At 52.3% G+C, this 17,902-nt stretch overlaps 6 protein-coding genes across 6 annotated transcripts; all 6 read left to right on the top strand.

Annotated features, from left to right (window-relative positions):
* Window positions 1-937: 937 nt before the first annotated feature.
* Window positions 938-1,246, top strand: LOC119697664 (feather beta keratin-like). The gene has a single exon (XM_038128697.1). It carries the CDS (start codon window positions 938-940, stop codon window positions 1,244-1,246), a length of 309 nt encoding a protein of 102 aa, XP_037984625.1.
* A 2,458-nt stretch (window positions 1,247-3,704) lies between these two features.
* On the top strand, window positions 3,705-4,279 carry LOC119697774 (feather beta keratin-like). Its single transcript, XM_038128997.1, has 2 exons — window positions 3,705-3,765; window positions 3,956-4,279. Exon 2 carries the CDS (start codon window positions 3,971-3,973, stop codon window positions 4,277-4,279), a length of 309 nt encoding a protein of 102 aa, XP_037984925.1. The 5' UTR covers window positions 3,705-3,765; window positions 3,956-3,970.
* Window positions 4,280-7,246: 2,967 nt separating this feature from the next.
* Window positions 7,247-7,555, top strand: LOC119697668 (feather beta keratin-like). Its single transcript, XM_038128708.1, has one exon. It carries the CDS (start codon window positions 7,247-7,249, stop codon window positions 7,553-7,555), a length of 309 nt encoding a protein of 102 aa, XP_037984636.1.
* Window positions 7,556-10,291: 2,736 nt separating this feature from the next.
* Window positions 10,292-10,626, top strand: LOC119697957 (feather beta keratin-like). Its single transcript, XM_038129367.1, has one exon. The coding sequence runs from the start codon at window positions 10,318-10,320 to the stop codon at window positions 10,624-10,626; it is 309 nt and encodes a 102-aa protein (XP_037985295.1). The 5' UTR covers window positions 10,292-10,317.
* A 2,877-nt stretch (window positions 10,627-13,503) lies between these two features.
* LOC119697853 (feather beta keratin-like) lies at window positions 13,504-13,812 on the top strand. Its single transcript, XM_038129191.1, has one exon. The coding sequence runs from the start codon at window positions 13,504-13,506 to the stop codon at window positions 13,810-13,812; it is 309 nt and encodes a 102-aa protein (XP_037985119.1).
* Window positions 13,813-16,571: 2,759 nt separating this feature from the next.
* Window positions 16,572-16,920, top strand: LOC119697973 (feather beta keratin-like). The gene has a single exon (XM_038129394.1). The coding sequence runs from the start codon at window positions 16,572-16,574 to the stop codon at window positions 16,878-16,880; it is 309 nt and encodes a 102-aa protein (XP_037985322.1). The 3' UTR covers window positions 16,881-16,920.
* Window positions 16,921-17,902: the final 982 nt, after the last annotated feature.

Here is a 17,902-nt window from a genome sequence, read left to right as displayed (position 1 = left end):
TCTTCCTACCCTTCACTAGTTTGCCTTTTCACCTTTCACTCAGAGCCCAGCAATAGGACCCCATGCTATGACCAAGCTGGGGCCAGCTGAGATGAGCCCTACAGATGAATAAAACAAAACACATTGCAGAGCAAAAAGGGAATCCTCAAATCACAGGGATTGATTTCCCATCTCCAGTAAAAAAGGCCTGATATAAAAACAGGTTTAGAATGTTGAAAATGTGACAGGAAGCGAGAGAATGGGATGGAAGGGGAAACCCGTCTTCCGCAGGAGAGCTGCAAAGCCCAGATGAGCCTGACGTGGCTGTGGGGGAATGAGGACCCACCCCACAAGACACCCACCAACCACAGCACGCATGGGACATTGGGCGACTTCACTGCTGACACCCACTCTCCAAAGCTCTGGTCATGTCTACAAACCTCCACAAAAAACATCATCATCAACAGCCATTCATCTCTAATACTTGCATTTAAAAGCTGCCACCAAGGTCAGATGGACATGGAGTCAAAAGCAGAACATGACACTGCAGAGTTGTGGGATGCAAAACACTCCCCACCTCAGCACTCACCACTCTGAGTCAACCAGGAACTCCGGCCTGCCAAATGCCCCAAGGCCATGGGACAAGGCTGTCCCGCCCCTCCAGAACCAGCATAAAAGCCGGCCCAGAGCCTCTCTCCCTCACACACTTCTCCTCACGCCTTCTCCTCCTGCTTCTGCCGACAACCAGGTGAGTCTCAAGCCCTGACCCTCCTGCACCTGCACCCCTGGACCCTCTCTTCCAGCACGCTCAGCCCCAGCCTCAGCTACCCTCACACATCCCCACAGCCCCACAACAGCCTCCACTCTCTCCCAGCCTCCTGAATCAATGGCCCTCACACCCCCTCACCCATGGCTAGCCTTCATCTCTTCTCTTCCAGGCACCCTCCACACCACACCCATGGCCTGCAACAACATCTGCCGTCCCTGCGGACCCACCCCGCTGGCCAACAGCTGCAACGAGCCCTGTGCCCTGCAATGCCAGGATTCCCGCGTCATCATCAACCCTTCCCCTGTGCTGGTCACCCTGCCAGGACCCATCATGAGCTCCTTCCCCCAGAACACCGCCGTCGGATCCACCTCCTCCGCTGCTCTGGGCACTGAGCTCAATGCCCAGGGACAGCCCATCTCTGGCGGATTTGGCTTTGGCCTTGGCTACGGCCTGGGAGGCCTGGGCTGCTATGGCAGAAGGGGCGGCTACATCTGCTAAAGGCGCTCTGCACCACCCTTGACACCAAAAGCTCTGCCCTCTGGCAACACCTCCTGCAAGCAGAGCAATTTTGCTGATGGTCTCTCTACTGTCACCTCACTCTGGATCTCTTCAAGTTCTCTCCCTTGTCTTTTAATTCTGTTGCCTCAATAAAGTTTTCCTGCATCAAAGCCAAACATGTCTTCTCTTCATTTGAATTGCAAAGCTCTCACACCCTCACCCATGGGGTGGACGGCAAAGGGACACAACACCTTCCTAAACAAGTAGAACCCCACCAGTAATAACCATGACTGGAGCAGGACGCAGAGTTGGAATGGGAACTTCTAGAACACAATACAAACACATCACCTTCCTTACCAAAGGCTTTGACACAACAATGCTCTCCTGCTCATTGCTCCTTCAAAGCCTCTCGGTGCCAGCATAGCCTTGACAAGATCTCCTCCCATCAGAACTCTCAAACCACACAAACACTCACAATACCATCCACTCTCAGAGAAACTTGAGAAGCGCTGCAAGGACTTCCATCCCCTCTGCTCAAGGAAGGCTCCCCAGAGAAGGATTTCCAGAACCATAGACACTTCAGGTTTTCATCTCCCTGGACAGAGAAATTCCTGCACATCTTCCACTCTGAGAACACGAGCGCATTAAACAAGGCTTCTCTGCTCTGCCCATGGAATTCCATCTGTTCTCACTTGTGCCCTTGCTGACTTGTAACAACCCCACATCCAGCTTTGTCTCCTGTCAGTCCCAGCTCTCTCAGTCCTCTCTGAAAAATCCTCCAGCCCTTTAAATATCATGGTAGCCCTGAACTGGCCTTGTTTCACTAAGTCTGTGAGCCTCCTCTCCCGGGGGGCCCAGGCCTGCGGACACTGACTCATGTCATTTTTGAGCATGTTGAAAAGTGGTGACCTCGTGGATAGAACTCTTGAGCTACTTCATTGGAGCTTTGACTCCAGCTTGCCTTTGGATCACGATGCCCCAGGTCATGTTGTCTAAACTATACATAAATAGAGCAGTCCACCTCACTGACCCTTTACACCACCTGTACATCCTTGCATGGTCTGCGATGATGAAGCAGGGAGACAGTGCCAAAGACATTGCTAAGAGGTGGAGGACAACACCAGCCATGGCTCCCTCAGCACCCACAGTATAAGTTTTTTTTTCTGTAGGTAACTCAGAGGTGGCTAAGACAGGATTTTGTCCTCCAAAATCAACTCTGACTGCTCCTCATATGTTTGTATGACATGCACTCGGAAATGTTTTGTAAGGGAAAAAATTGTCGCAGCCGTGTCTGCAGGAAAAAATGTCCCTGGAAATCCATGGGCAAGGTGGGAGGGAGTAATGCCCTGGAAGGGGACAGGTCCTAATGCCCAGCACAGCCACAAAGGCCAGAGCAGCCTGACAGGGCTGTCAAGGAATGGGGTCCCTCTCTCAAATGCAGACACAAACCAAAGCACACCTGTCCCATTGGTTGACCTCACTGATGACATCCCAATTTTCACAGGCATTTGTGGTTCATTCTGGTTTTTCTGACACGCACCTTCCAAGCAAATCCTCCCAAATGCCAACTCTCACTTTAAAGCCGCTGCCAAGGTCAGACGGACACGGTCACAAGAGCAGGACATGGAATTGTAGAGTTGCAGGACCAAAAGAGTCCCCAGCTCATGACTTGCCTGGCTGGGTCAGGTAAAACTGGTATTAAGATTTTGATTCAGGTACCTTGAGAGAGTAAAAAAGTCAACACTTTTGTTCTGAAAAATGAAGGTATCCAGGTCGTTCAAGTGCTCCACAGATATCATCTTCCTAATCTTCACCAGTTTTCCTTTCTAGGTTTCACTCAGAGTCCAGCAATGGGACCCCACAGTGTGACCTTGCTGGGGTCAGCTGACATGAGTGCTACAGACAAATAAAACACAAGACATTGCAGGACCTGAAAAGGGTCCCCAAACCATAGGGATTGCTCTCCCATCTCGAGCAGCAAAGACCTGACATAGAAACAAGTTTAGAATGTAGGCAATGGGACAGGAAGGGAGGGAACGTGGTGGAAAGAGACACTTGCAAAGCCCAGATGAATTGCAAAGCCCAGATGAGACTGATGAGGCTGTGGGGGAATGAGAACCCTCTCCACAAGACACCCACAAACCACAGAACACCAGGGCCAGGGATTGACTTCACTGTTGACACTCACTGTCCAAACCTTTGGTCACCTCTACAGAATTCCACAAAAAACATCATCATCAACAGACCTTGGTCTCTAATACTTGCATTTAAAAGCTGCCAAGGTCAGATGGACACAGACTCAAAAGTAGGACATGACACAGCACAATTGCGGAATGTAAAACACTCCCCACCTCAGGATTCACCACTCTGAGACAACCAGGAACTGTGGCCTGCAAAATGCCCCAAGGCCATGGGACAAGGCTGTCCCGCCCCTCCAGGACCAGCATAAAAGCCGGCCCAGAGCCTCTCTCCCTCACACACATCTCCTCATACATTCTCTGGCTCTTGCTGACAACGAGGTAAGCCTCAAGCCCCTGACCCTCCTGACCCTGCAACCCTGGACCTTCTCTTCCAGCTCACTCGCCCCAGCCTTTCCAGACCTCATGCTGCCCCACAGTCCCTCAGCGGCCTACACACTCCCTCACCCTGCTGACACTTCACCCCGTGCACACCTATGGGTCTAACCTCCCTCACCCATCTTTCCTCCAGAGATACTCCACACTCATGGCCTGCAACAACATCTGCAGTCCCTGCGGACCCACCCCGCTGGCCAACAGCTGCAACGAGCCCTGTGCCCTGCAATGCCAGGATTCCCGCGTCATCATCAACCCTTCCCCTGTGCTGGTCACCCTGCCAGGACCCATCATGACCTCCTTCCCCCAGAACACCGCCGTCGGATCCACCTCCTCCGCTGCTCTGGGCACTGAGCTCAATGCCCAGGGACAGCCCATCTCTGGCGGATTTGGCTTTGGCCTTGGCTACGGCCTGGGAGGCCTGGGCTGCTATGGCAGAAGGGGCGGCTACATCTGCTAAGGGCCCTCAGTACCACCCCTGACACCACCAGCTCTGGCCTCTGGCAACACCTCCTGCAACCAAAGCACCTTGGCTGGTGGCCTCTCTGCTTCTACCTCACGCCTGATTCCTTCAGCTCCTTCCTTCTCAGTATTCTTTCAATTCAATAAAATTTTCTTGCACCACAAACTGAGTTGCTTCCGCTTCTTTGTGAATTCCAATGGTCGCACACCCCCACCCTGTGCAATGCCAGCACTCAACCATTTTGTTGGATGGAACGGGAGCAAAGAACATTTCTTAGCATACATGTCCCCTCCAGCAACAACCAACGCTGACATGGGAAACAGGGCAGAGGGGGGGCACCTTCCCGAACGTGACACAAGGCCATCCCCTCATCTACCAAAGGCTCTGACACAACAATTCTCTCCTGGCCACTGCTCTGACAAAGTCACTCTATGCCAGCACACACTTGAAGAATTCTCTCCCCAGCAGCACTCATGAGTCCTCCCCATTACCAGAAAAATAACATCCTGTATTAGGGCAGGAACTGCAGAGTGCCTCTACTTCATCCCCCTTGTTCAAGCAGATCCAGCAGGAGCAGGATTTCTAGGATTATGGCCAGTTTCATTTTGGATCTCCAAGAAGAGGAACCACATTGTCTCTTATACTCTGGGACCATCCATACATACTGAAGAATTCTTGCTTCCTTGGCCCATGGAATTCCAGCTATTTGCACTTGTGCACATCCCTCCCTTCTTTTCAGGTGTGCAGTGCTGACAACAGCTGGGCTCCCCAACACTCGTGTCACTCTTGCCCATCCTTGTCTCCTCAGAGTCCCACCTCTCTCAATCTCTCCTCTAGCAAAGATCCACCAGGCCCTTAAGTATCTGGGGGCCCTCAACTGGTCTTTGTCCACTACCCCTTGTGCCTCCTAACCTGTCAAGGCCAGAACTGTCCACAGCATCCCATGTGGGAACTCACCTGTGCTCTAAAGAGAGGAAGGGCCACCTCTCCTGATTTCATGACAACAATTTTCTGAAATCTGTCTTTGATACACGTGACACCAATTTTATTAATGTCCCACTGCAACCTCCTGCTCTCCCTGTTCTTGATCAGCACCACAGGCTCCTGCTCACAAAAGCCACTTTTCAGAGTCTCTGCCCACATCATTATCCAGGGCCTAGGGCCACTTCTCTCCAGATGCACAACTTTACATTTCCCTTGCTTGAAATTTGGGAGATTGCTTTAACCCTTAGACTTGAGGTCTTTCTGAGTGAAGGAACAGCCAAGTAGCGACTCAGCCACTCCATAACCTGAAGCTCGCTGAAGGGGCAACTTTCCCACTGCTGACATAGAATAGAATAGTCCAGGCACTCACACCTGGCACACATGCAAAGCCCAGACCTGCCTGACTGACCTGGGATACTTTGGGTATCCTCTTCACAACACACCTACAGACCCTAAACCATGAGTTCTACAGGCTGACCTCACTGATGACACCACACCTCTCCAAATCTTGGTGATGTCTTCAAGTCCCCTTTGACATGTACCATCAACACAGCCTTTGGTTTCCAATACTCACACTTGAAAAGAGGAATGACAGTGATGGAAGGGGCAGCTCCTCATGCACAGCACAGCTGCAAAGCCCACACCAGCCTCACCTGGCTGCGGCGGAATGGGGCCCATATTCACAGCACATACACAAATTAAACTACACAAGAGCCACAAAAACCTCATTGATGACACCCATATAATTCCTTGGGCTTTTCTTGTATATTTTGGTTTCTCTGACACACATCTTGCCAAGCAAATCCTCCCAAATACCAGCTCGCACATAAAAGCTGACACCAAGTTCAGACGCACACAGCCTAAGGAGCATGGCATGACACTGAAAGATTGTGCGTGCAAAAAAGTCCACACACCAAGACTCACATGTCCATGCCACATGGACAAAAACCAATGCCACAATTTCCATTCAGGTACCTTGACAGAGTAACAAGGTCAACCATTTTTGCTGTAAAGGGAATATCCACAGTTCCATCAACTGCTCCTCACGTCTTCTCCTTATCCTTCATCAGTTTTTCTTTCTAGGTTTCACTCAGAGCTCAGAAATGGGACCCCCCAGTGTGACCTTGCTGGGCCCAGTTGAGATGAGCGCTAGGGATGAACCAACACAAGACATTGGACACCAGGGGAGGCATCACAGAGATTGTTCTCCCATATCCAACAGGAAAGTCCTGGCATACAGACAGCTTTAGAATGTTGGCAAAGGGACAGGGAGGGAGAGCATGTGATAGAAGGGGACACCCATCATCCCAGGAGAGCTGCAAAGCCCAGGTGAGCCTGATGTGGCTCTAGGGGAATGAGGACCCTCTCCACAAGACACTCATAAACCACAGCACACCATGGCCAGGGGGTGACTTCAATGTTGACACCCCACTGTCCAAAGCTCTGGTCACATCCACAGCCCACCGCAAAAAAACATCATCATCAACAGACCTTGGTCTCTTATACTTGCATTTAAAAGCTTCCGCCAAGGTCAGACGGACACAAAATCAAGAGCAGGACGTGACACTGCAGAGTTGTGGGTTGGGAAACACTCCCCACATCAGGACTCACCACTCTGATTCAACCAGGAACTGTGGCCTGCAAAATGCCCCAAGGCCATGGGACAAGGCTGTCCCGCCCCTCCAGGACCAGCATAAAAGCCGGCCCAGAGCCTCTCTCCCTCACGCACTTCTCCTGACGCCTTCTCCTCCTGCTCTTGCCAGCAACCAGGTGAGTCTCAAGCCCTCATCCTCCTGATCCTGCATCCCTGGACCCTCTCTTGCAGCCGGCTCAGCCCCAGCCTCTGCAGCCCTCACACCTCCCCACAGCTACACAACAGCCTCCACACTCCCTCTTCCTGCTGACACTTTGCTCCTTGCATCCCCAACAATTAATCCTTCCTCAATCCCGTCTCTTCCAGGCACCCTCCACACCACACCCATGGCCTGCAATAACATCTGCCGTCCCTGCGGACCCACCCCGCTGGCCAACAGCTGCAACGAGCCCTGTGCCCTGCAATGCCAGGATTCCCACGTCATCATCAACCCTTCCCCTGTGCTGGTCACCCTGCCAGGACCCATCATGAGCTCCTTCCCCCAGAACACTGCCGTTGGATCCACCTCCTCCGCTGCTCTGGGCACTGAGCTCAATGCCCAGGGACAGCCCATCTCTGGCGGATTTGGCTTTGGCCTTGGCTACGGCCTGGGAGGCCTGGGCTGCTATGGCAGAAGGGGCGGCTACATCTGCTAAGGGCCCTCAGCACCACCCCTGACACCACCACCTCTGGCCTCTGACAACACCTCCTGCAACCAAAGCACCTTGGCTGGTGGCCTCTCTGCTTCTACCTCACGCCTGATTCATTAAGCTCCTTCCTTCTCAGTATTCTTTCAATTCAATAAAATTTTCTTGCACCACAAACTGAGTTGCTTCCTCTTCTTTGTGAATTCCAATGGTCGCACACCCCCATCCTGCACGATGCCAGCACTCAACCATTTTGTTGGATGGAACGGGAGCAAAGAGCATTTTTAGCAAATATGTCCCCACCAGCAACAACCAACGCTGACATGGGAAACAGGGCAGAGGGGGGGCACCTTCCCAAACATGACACAAGGCCAACCTCTCATCTACCAAAAGCTTTGATACAAGAACTCTGTCCTAGCCACAGCTCTGTCAATGTCACTCTCGGCCAGCAGAGACTTCAAAAATTCTCCCCAGCAGCTCTCTTGAGCCCTCCAAGTGAACAGGGCAACAATTACACCAACTTGGGAGGAAATACGGAGAGCAAGTGCTTCCATCCCCCTCACTCAAGCAGATCCAGCAGGAGCAGGATTTCAAGGATTATGGCCAGTTTCATTTTGGATCTCCAAGAAGAGGAACCACACTGTCTCTTACACTCAGCGACCATCCACACTGAAACATTCTTCCTTCCTTTGCCCATGGAATTCCAGCTATTTTCACTTGTGCACATCCCTCCTTTCCCTTCAACTGTGCAGTGCTGACAACAGCTGGGCTCCCACACACTCGTGACAGCCCCCTGTCCAGCCTTGTCTCCTCAGAGTCCCAGCTCTCGCAGTCTCTCCTCTAGCAAAGGTTCTCCAGCCCCTCACTGTTCACGCCACTCCACATGGGATTTCACCAGTGCTCCAAACACAGGAAGGGCCACCCCTCAGGACTACATGCTGAAAATTATCTGAAATCTGTCTTGGACACAGCTGACGCCCCACTAAAATAAAGCCCCACTGCAACCTTCTGGTTTCTCTGCTCTCCACCCGCACCACAGGGTCCTGCTTAGAAAAGCCACTTTTCAGACTCTCTGCCCACAGCATGACCCAGTGGCCAAGTGCTGTTGCTGTCCAGATGCAGAACTTCACATTTTCCACTCTTGAAATGCGGGAGATTCCATTCACCCTTAGTCTCAAGGTCCTTCTCACTTGTGGAACAGCCAAGCGAGGCCTCAGAGACTCCATCATCTGCCAGCTCACTGAGGAGGCAACTCAACTCTCCTACTGCCCACATGGAATGGAAGAGTCCAGGTGCTCACACCTGACACACATGCAAAGCCCAGACCAGCCGGACGGACCAGGCATAGTTTTGGGCCCCTCTTCACAACTCACCCACAAACACAAAACCATGAGTTCCACAGGCTGGCCTCACTGATGACACTCCACCTCTCCAAAATATTGCTCACATCTTCACTCCTTTCACCATCAACACCAGACTTTGGTTTCCAAGATTCGCGCTTTCAAGGAGGAATGACTGTGATGGAAGGGGCAGCTCCTCATGCACAGCACAGCTGCAAAGGCCACACCAGCCTGACATGGCTGTGGTGGAATGGGGCCCCTCTTCACAACACACCCACAAAAAAACCCACACAATTGACACAGAATGACCTCACTGATGACACCCACATTTTTCTTACGCTCTTGTTGTATATTCTGGTTTTTCTGACACGCATCTTCCAAACACATCCTCCCAAATACCAGCTCTCACTTAAAAGCTGCCACCAAGGTCAAATGGACACTTCCTCAAGAGCAGGACATGACACTGCAGAGTTCTGTGCAAGAAAACACTCCTCACATCATGACTTGCAAGGCTGTGTCAGACAAAACTGACATTATGACTTCCATTCTATGACCTCAAGAGAGTAACAAGGACAAAACTCTTTTCCTGAAAAGTGAATGTCTGTAGTTCCAGCAGCTGCTCCTCACACGCCTTCTTCTAATCCTTTACCAGCTATGCATGAACCAACAGAAGACCCTGGGGAGTATGGGAGGCATCCCTAAAGCACAGGAATTTCTTTCCGATATCCAGTGGGAATGGCCTGAAATACAGAGATGTTTTGGGATTTTGCAACATGGTAGGGAAACAGAAAATGTGATGGAATGGGACCTGTCACTTGTCACTCCCAGAAGAGCTGCAAAGCCCAAATGAGCCTGACGTGGCTGTGGCTGAATGAGGCCCCTCTTCACCACCCACCCACAAAACCACAGCACACCACTGCCACAATGATGACATCCCACTTCTCCAAAGCTTTGGTCATGTCTACAGCCGTCCCAGAGGAACAGCACTAACAGCAGCCTTTGGTCTCTAATTCCTGCATTTAAAAGCTGCCGCCAAGGCCACGTCCTCAAGAGCAGGACATGACACTGCAGAGGTGTGGGATGGAAAACACTCCCCACCTCAGCACTCACAAGGCCTGCAAAATGCCCCAAAGCCATGGGACAAGGATGTCCCGCCCCTCCAGCACCAGCATAAAAGCCGGCCCAGAGCCTCTCTCCCTCACACGCTTCTCCTCCTGATCCTGCCAACAACCAGGTGAGCCTCAAGCCCCTGATCCTCCTGCTCCTGCACCCCTAGCCCCTTTCTCTCAGCACGCTCAACCCCAGCCACTGCAGCCCTCATGCCTCCCCATGGACCCACAGCAGCCTCCACATTCTAACACTGCCCCTTGTCCCATTTCCATTCCCTGCCTTTACCACCTCCTTCTTCCAGGCACCCTTCACACCACAGCCATGGCCTGCAACAACATCTGCAGTCCCTGCGGACCCACCCCGCTGGCCAACAGCTGCAACGAGCCCTGTGCCCTGCAATGCCAGAACTCCAGCGTCATCATCAACCCTTCCCCTGTGCTGGTCACCCTGCCAGGACCCATCATGACCTCCTTCCCCCAGAACACCGCCGTCGGATCCACCTCCTCCGCTGCTCTGGGCACTGAGCTCAATGCCCAGGGACAGCCCATCTCTGGCGGATTTGGCTTTGGCCTTGGCTACGGCCTGGGAGGCCTGGGCTGCTATGGCAGAAGGGGCGGCTACATCTGCTAAGGGCCCTCTGCACCACCCCGGACACCACCGGCTCTGGCCTCTGGCAACACCTCCTGCAAGCAAAGCACCTTGGCTGGTGGCCTCTCTGCTTCTACCTCACGCCTGATTCCTTCAGCTCCTTCCTTCTCAGTATTCTTTCAATTCAATAAAATTTTCTTGCACCACAAACTGAGTTGCTTCCTCTTCTTTGTGAATTCCAATGGTCGCACACCCCCATCCTGCACGATGCCAGCACTCAACCATTTTGTTGGATGGAACGGGAGCAAAGAGCATTTCTTAGCAAATATGTCCCCACCAGCAACAACCAACGCTGACATGGGAAACAGGGCAGAGGGGGGGCACCTTCCCAAACATGACACAAGGCCAACCTCTCATCTACCGAAAGCTTTGATACAAGAACTCTGTCCTGGGCACAGCTCTGTCAATGTCACTCTATGCCAGCACAGACTTCAAGAATTCTCTCCTCAGCAGCTCTCTTGATTCCTCCAAGTGAACAGAGAAATAACATCATGCAGTTGGGCAGGAACTCCAGAGACCTAATGTTTCCCTTGCTCAAGCAGGTGCATCAGGAGCAGGATTTCGAGGATTACGGCCAGTTTCATTTTGGATCTCCAAGAAGAGGAACCACATTGTCTCTTACACTCAGCGACCTTCCACACTGAAAAATTCTTCCTTCCTTTGCCCATGGAATTCCAGCTATTTTCACTTGTGCACATCCCTCCTTTCCCTTCATGTGTGCAGTGCTGACAACAGCTGGGCTCCCACACACTCGTGACAGCCCCCTGTCCAGCCTCGTCTCCTCAGAGTCCCAGCTCTCTCAGTCTCTCCTCCAGCAAAGGTTCTCCAGCCCCTCACTGGTTACACCACTCCACATGGGATTTCACCAGTGCTCCAAACACAGGAAGGGCCACCCCTCAGGACTACATGCTGAAAATTATCTGAAATCTGTCTTGGACACAGCTGACACCCCACTAAAATAAAGCCCCACTGCAACCTTCGGGATTCTCATTTCTCCACCCGCACCACAGGGTCCTGCTTAGAAAAGCCACTTTTCAGACTCTCTGCCCACCGCAGCACCCAGTGGCCAAGTGCTGTTGCTGTCCAGATGCAGAACTTCTCATTTTCCACTCTTGAAATGCGGCAGATTCCTTTAACCCTTAGTCTCGAGGTCCTTCTCACTTGTGGAAGAGCCAAGTGGGGCCTCAGAGACTCCATCATCTGCCAGCTCACTGAGGAAGCAACTCAACTCTCCTACTGCCCACATGGAAGGGAAGAGTCCAGGTGCTCACACCTGACACACATGCAAAGCCCAGACCAGCCAGGCTGACCTGGCATAGTTTTGGGCCCCTCTTCAAAACTCACTCACAAACACAAAACCATGAGTTCCACAGGCTGGCCTCACTGATGACACTCCACCTCTCCAAAATATTGCTCACATCTTCAGTCCTTTCACCATCAACACCAGACCTTGGTTTCCAAGACTCACACTTTAAAGGAGGAATGACCGCAATGGAAGGGGCAGCTCCTCATGCACAGCGCAGCTGCAAAGGCCACACCAGCCTGACATGGCTGTGGTGCAATGGGGCCCCTCTTCACAACACACCCACAAATAAACCCACACAATTGACACAGAATGACCTCACTGATGACATCCATATTTTTCTTGGGCTTTTGTTGTGTATTCTGCTTTCCCTGACAGACATCATCTGGGAAAATGCTACCAAATATCAAGTCTCAAATTAAAGCTGACACCAAGGTGACATGGGCATGGGCTCAAGAGCCATGACACAGCACAGCTGCGGGGAGGACTACTGTCTCCACCTCAGGACTTGCAAGGCTGTGTCTGACAAAACTCATAGGATAACTCTAGATATGGGACCTCTGGAGAGCAACAAGGTCAACCGACTTTTTCTGAAAACGAAACGTCCACAGTTCCTTCAACTGCTCCTCAGGCCTTCTTCCTATTCAGCACCAGTTTTCCTTTATGGGTTTCACTCAGAGCCCAGCAATCAGACCCCACAATATGACCCAGCCGGAGCCAGCTGAGATGAACACTCCACACAAGGCATTGCAGAGCATAAAAGGAATCCCCAAATTCCAGGGATTGGTTGCCCATATCCAGCAGAAAAGACCCGGCATACAGACAGGTTTAGAGTGTAGGGAACAGGACAGGGAGGGAGAAAAACTGATGCAAAGGGACAGTCATCATCCGCAGAAGAGCTGCAAAGCCCAGATGAGCCTGATGTGGCCGTGGGGGAATGAGAACCCTCTCCACAAGACACTCATAAACCACAGAACACCTGGGCCAGGGACTGACTTCACTGTTGACACCCCACTGTCCAGAGCTTTGGTCACCTCTACAGCCCTCCACAAAACACATCATCATCAACAGCCCTTGGTCTCTAACACTTGCATTCAAAAGCTGCCACCAAGGTCAGACGGACACAGACTCAAGAGCACGACGTGACAGTGCTGAGTTGTGGGATGCAAAACACTCCCCACCTCAGGACTCACCACTCTGAGACAACCAGGAACTGTGGCCTGCCAAATGCCCCAAGGCCATGGGACAAGGCTGTCCCGCCCCTCCATGACCAGCATAAAAGCCGGCCCAGAGCCTCTCTCCCTCACACGCTTCTCCTGACAACTTCTCCTCCTGCTCCTGCCAACAACCAGGTGAGTCTCAAAGCCCCTGAACCTCCTGCTCCTGCATCCCTGGCCCTTCTCTTCCAGCCAGCTCAGCCCCAGCCTCGGCAGCCATCACACATCCCCACAACAGCCTCCACACTCCATCACCCTGCTGACACTTCGCTCCTTGCATCCCCAACACTTCTCCCTTCCTCAATCTCCTCTCTTCCAGGCACCCTCCACACCACACCCATGGCCTGCAATAACATCTGCAGTCCCTGCGGACCCACCCCACTGGCCAACAGCTGCAACGAGCCCTGTGCCCTGCAATGCCAGGATTCCCACGTCATCATCAACCCTTCCCCTGTGCTGGTCACCCTGCCAGGACCCATCATGACCTCCTTCCCCCAGAACACCGCCGTCGGATCCACCTCCTCTGCTGCTCTGGGCACTGAGCTCAATGCCCAGGGACAGCCCATCTCTGGCGGATTTGGCTTTGGCCTTGGCTACGGCCTGGGAGGCCTGGGCTGCTATGGCAGAAGGGGCGGCTACATCTGCTAAGGGCCCTCAGCACCACCCCTGACACCACCACCTCTGGCCTCTGGCAACACCTCCTGCAACCAAAGCACCTTGGCTGGTGGCCTCTCTGCTTCTACCTCACGCCTGATTCCTTCAGCTCCTTCCTTCTCAGTATTCTTTCAATTCAATAAAATTTTCTTGCACCACAAACTGAGTTGCTTCTGCTTCTTTGTGAATTCCAATGGTCGCACACCCCCATCCTGCACGATGCCAGCACTCAACCATTTTGTTGGATGGAACGGGAGCAAAGAGCATTTCTTGGCAAATATGTCCCCACCAGCAACAACCAACGCTGACATGGGAAACAGGGCAGAGGGGGGCACCTTCCCAAACATGACACAAGGCCAACCTCTCATCTACCGAAAGCTTTGATACAAGAACTCTGTCCTGGGCACAGCTCTGTCAATGTCACTCTCGGCCAGCATAGACTTCAAAAATTCTCCCCAGCAGCTCTCTTGATTCCTCCAAGTGAACAGAGAAATAACATCATGCAGTTGGGCAGGAACTCCAGAGACCTAATGTTTCCCTTGCTCAAGCAGGTGCATCAGGAGCAGGATTTCGATGATTACGGGCACTTTCATTTTGGATCTCCAAGAAGAGGAACCACATGGTCTCTTACACTCAGCAACCACCCACACTAAATAATTCTTCCTTCCTTTGCCCATGGAATTCCATCTATTTTCAATTGTGCACATCCCTCCTCTCCCTTCATGTGTGCCATGTTGAGAACAGCTGGGCTCCCACACACTCGTGACAGCCCCCTGTCCAGCCTCGTCTCCTCAGAGTCCCAGCTCTCTCAGTCTCTCCTCTAGCAAAGCTTCTCCAGCCCTTCACTGTTTACACCACTCCACATGGGATTTCACCAGTGCTCCAAAGACAGGAAGGGCCACCCCTCAGGACTACATGCTGAAAATTATCTGAAATCTGTCTTGGACACAGCTGATGCCCCACTAAAATAAAGCCCCACGACAACCTTCAGGTTTCTCTGTTCTCCACCTGCACCACAGAGGCCTGCTTAGAAAAGCCACTTTTCAGACTCTCTGCCCACCGCAGCACCCAGTGGCCAAGTGCTGTTGCTGTCCAGATGCAGAACTTCACATTTTTCACTCTTGAAATGCGGGAGATTCCTTTAACCCTTAGCCTCGAGATCCTTCTCCTTTGTGGAACAGCCAAGTGGGGCCTCAGAGGCTCCACTAACTACCAGCTCATTGAGGAGGCAACTCAACTCTCCTACTGCCCACATGGAATGGAAGACTCCAGGTGCTCACACCTGACACACATGCAAAGCCCAGACCAGCCGGACGGACCGGGCATAGTTTTGGGCCCCTCTTCACAACTCACCCACAAACACAAAACCATGAGTTCCACAGGCTGGCCTCACTGATGACACTCCACCTCTCCAAAATATTGCTCACGTCTTCAGTCCTTTCACCATCAACACCAGACTTTGGTTTCCAAGATTCGCGCTTTCAAGGAGGAATGACTGTGATGGAAGGGGCAGCTCCTCATGCACAGCACAGCTGCAAAGGCCACACCAGCCTGACATGGCTGTGGTGGAATGGGGCCCCTCTTCACAACACACCCACAAAAAAACCCACACAATTGACACAGAATGACCTCACTGATGACACCCACATTTTTCTTACGCTCTTGTTGTCTATTCTGGTTTTTCTGACACGCATCTTCCAAACACATCCTCCCAAATACCAGCTCTCACTTAAAAGCTGCCACCAAGGTCAAATGGACACTTCCTCAAGAGCAGGACATGACACTGCAGACTTCTGTGCAAGAAAACACTCCTCACATCATGACTTGCAAGGCTGTGTCAGACAAAACTGACATTATGACTTCCATTCAGTTACCTCAAGAGAGTAACAAGGACAAAACTCTTTTTCTGAAAAGTGAATGTCTGTAGTTCCAGCAGCTGCTCCTCACACGCCTTCTTCTCCTTATTCTTTACCAGCTATGGATGAACCAACACAAGAGCTTGGGGAGTATGGGAGGCATCCCTAAAGCACAGGAATTTCTTTCCGATATTCAGTGGGAATGGCCTGAAATATAGAGATGTTTTGGGATTTTGCAACATGGTAGGGAAACAGAAAATGTGATGGAATGGGACCTGTCACTTGTCACCCCCAGAAGAGCTGCAAAGCCCAAATGAGCCTGATGTGGCTGTGGCGGAATGAAGCCCCTCATCAACACCCACCCACAAAACCACAGCACATCACTGCCACGATGATGACATCCCACTTCTCCAAAGCTTTGGTCACGTCTCCAGCCGTCCCAGAGAAACAGCACTAACAGCAGCCTTTGGTCTCTAATTCCTGCATTTAAAAGCTGCCGCCAAGGCCATGTCCTCAAGAGCAGGACATGACACTGCAGAGTTGTGGGATGGAAAACACTCCCCACCTCACCACTCACCAGGCCTGCAAAATGCCCCAAGGCCATGGGACAAGGCTGTCCCACCCCTCCAGGACCTGCATAAAAGACAGCCCAGAGCCTCCTCCCTCACACGCTTCTTCTCCTGATCCTGCCATCAACCAGGTGAGCCTCAAGTCCCTGAACCTCCTGCTCCTGCACCCCTAGCCCCTTTCTCTCAGCACGCTCAGCATCAGCCTCTGCAGCCCTCACGCCTCCCCATGGACCCACAGCAGCCTCCACATTCTAACACTGCCCCTTGTCCCATTTCCATTCCCTGCCTTTACCACCTCCTTCTTCCAGGCACCCTCCACACCACACCCATGGCCTGCAACAACATCTGCAGTCCCTGCGGACCCACCCCGCTGGCCAACAGCTGCAACGAGCCCTGTGCCCTGCAATGCCAGAACTCCAGCGTCATCATCAACCCTTCCCCTGTGCTGGTCACCCTGCCAGGACCCATCATGACCTCCTTCCCCCAGAACACCGCCGTCGGATCCACCTCCTCCGCTGCTCTGGGCACTGAGCTCAATGCCCAGGGACAGCCCATCTCTGGCGGATTTGGCTTTGGCCTTGGCTACGGCCTGGGAGGCCTGGGCTGCTATGGCAGAAGGGGCGGCTACATCTGCTAAGGGCCCTCAGCACCACCCCTGACACCACCAGCTCTGGCCTCTGGCAACAGCTCCTGCAAGCACAGCACCTCAGCTGGTGGTTGCCCTACTTGAACCTCACATTGGATCCCTTCCACTCACTGCTCCTGTCTATTAATTCTTTTTCCTAAATAAAATTTTCCTGCAGCCAAGTCTCAGATTCTTTGTGTTCTTATACAGATGTCTTGCACAGCACAGATACTTTTCTCCCAACCTAAATAGCTGCAGTCACCCTGAAACTATCTTCACTTTCAGAGGGGTGCCAGAACCACACAAGGAAGGTCCAAATTTCTTGTCCCCTCTTCCTGCAAGGGCCTTGGTTTACCAATGTTTCCAGGCTGTCACACCCCTTTCTCTGAGTTCCTCAGCTGACCCAGGTGATGGTCATTGTTGCATTGTCCACCTGGCTGGAGAGTCCCCATTCCACCTCCCTGCGAGGCTCCAGGCCAGGATCTCACCTTGTTATGAGGTCTTCAGCTGATCCCTGATGGAGATCCCCCTTTCCCTCCTCACTGCAGGGTCCCATTAAGGGAGCCTCCAGGGCACCCTCCTCCCCCTTCAGGGTCCCTGGATCATCCGTCCTGGTGACCCCAAGCCACCAACCCTCTGCTCTGAGGTCACACAGCACGTCCCCATTATGACTTGACTCTCACCAAGTCAGTGTGGATTCCTGAGGTGCAACATGGAGACCTGGCAACAAGGTGCAGGAACAAGCCTGTGACCCTGCTGAGGAGATGGTGCCCCTTGTGCCACCTTCCTGCCTCTTCGCCTCCCAGTTTTGACACTCCAGCATGGATTTTTGGGTCATAAAGATCTTTGGTCTCCCCAAATTGCTTCTCACCAGTGACGTTCACTCTTTCTTCTCCTTTGATGTGTTTTTTTTTCCTCTGTACAAAGGCTCCCGGCAAACAGGTGAGCTCTGGGCTGACACATGAGTTCAAAGTCTCCAGGGCTATTGGCAGCACTAAAATATTCATCAAAAGCAAATTAAAATAACATCTCTG

The sequence above is a fragment of the Motacilla alba genome, chromosome 2 (assembly GCF_015832195.1).
Source record: "Motacilla alba alba isolate MOTALB_02 chromosome 2, Motacilla_alba_V1.0_pri, whole genome shotgun sequence".
Taxonomy (NCBI): domain Eukaryota; kingdom Metazoa; phylum Chordata; class Aves; order Passeriformes; family Motacillidae; genus Motacilla; species Motacilla alba.
The sequence above is the reverse complement of the archived record's forward strand: the minus strand, read 5'-3'. Positions and strand labels throughout refer to the sequence as shown.

Bases quoted from the DNA above. Each gene is read 5' to 3' on its own strand.
- LOC119697664 (XM_038128697.1), top strand. From the start codon at position 938: ATGGCCTGCAACAACATCTGCCGTCCCTGCGGACCCACCCCGCTGGCC.
- LOC119697774 (XM_038128997.1), top strand. From the start codon at position 3,971: ATGGCCTGCAACAACATCTGCAGTCCCTGCGGACCCACCCCGCTGGCC.
- LOC119697668 (XM_038128708.1), top strand. From the start codon at position 7,247: ATGGCCTGCAATAACATCTGCCGTCCCTGCGGACCCACCCCGCTGGCC.
- LOC119697957 (XM_038129367.1), top strand. From the start codon at position 10,318: ATGGCCTGCAACAACATCTGCAGTCCCTGCGGACCCACCCCGCTGGCC.
- LOC119697853 (XM_038129191.1), top strand. From the start codon at position 13,504: ATGGCCTGCAATAACATCTGCAGTCCCTGCGGACCCACCCCACTGGCC.
- LOC119697973 (XM_038129394.1), top strand. From the start codon at position 16,572: ATGGCCTGCAACAACATCTGCAGTCCCTGCGGACCCACCCCGCTGGCC.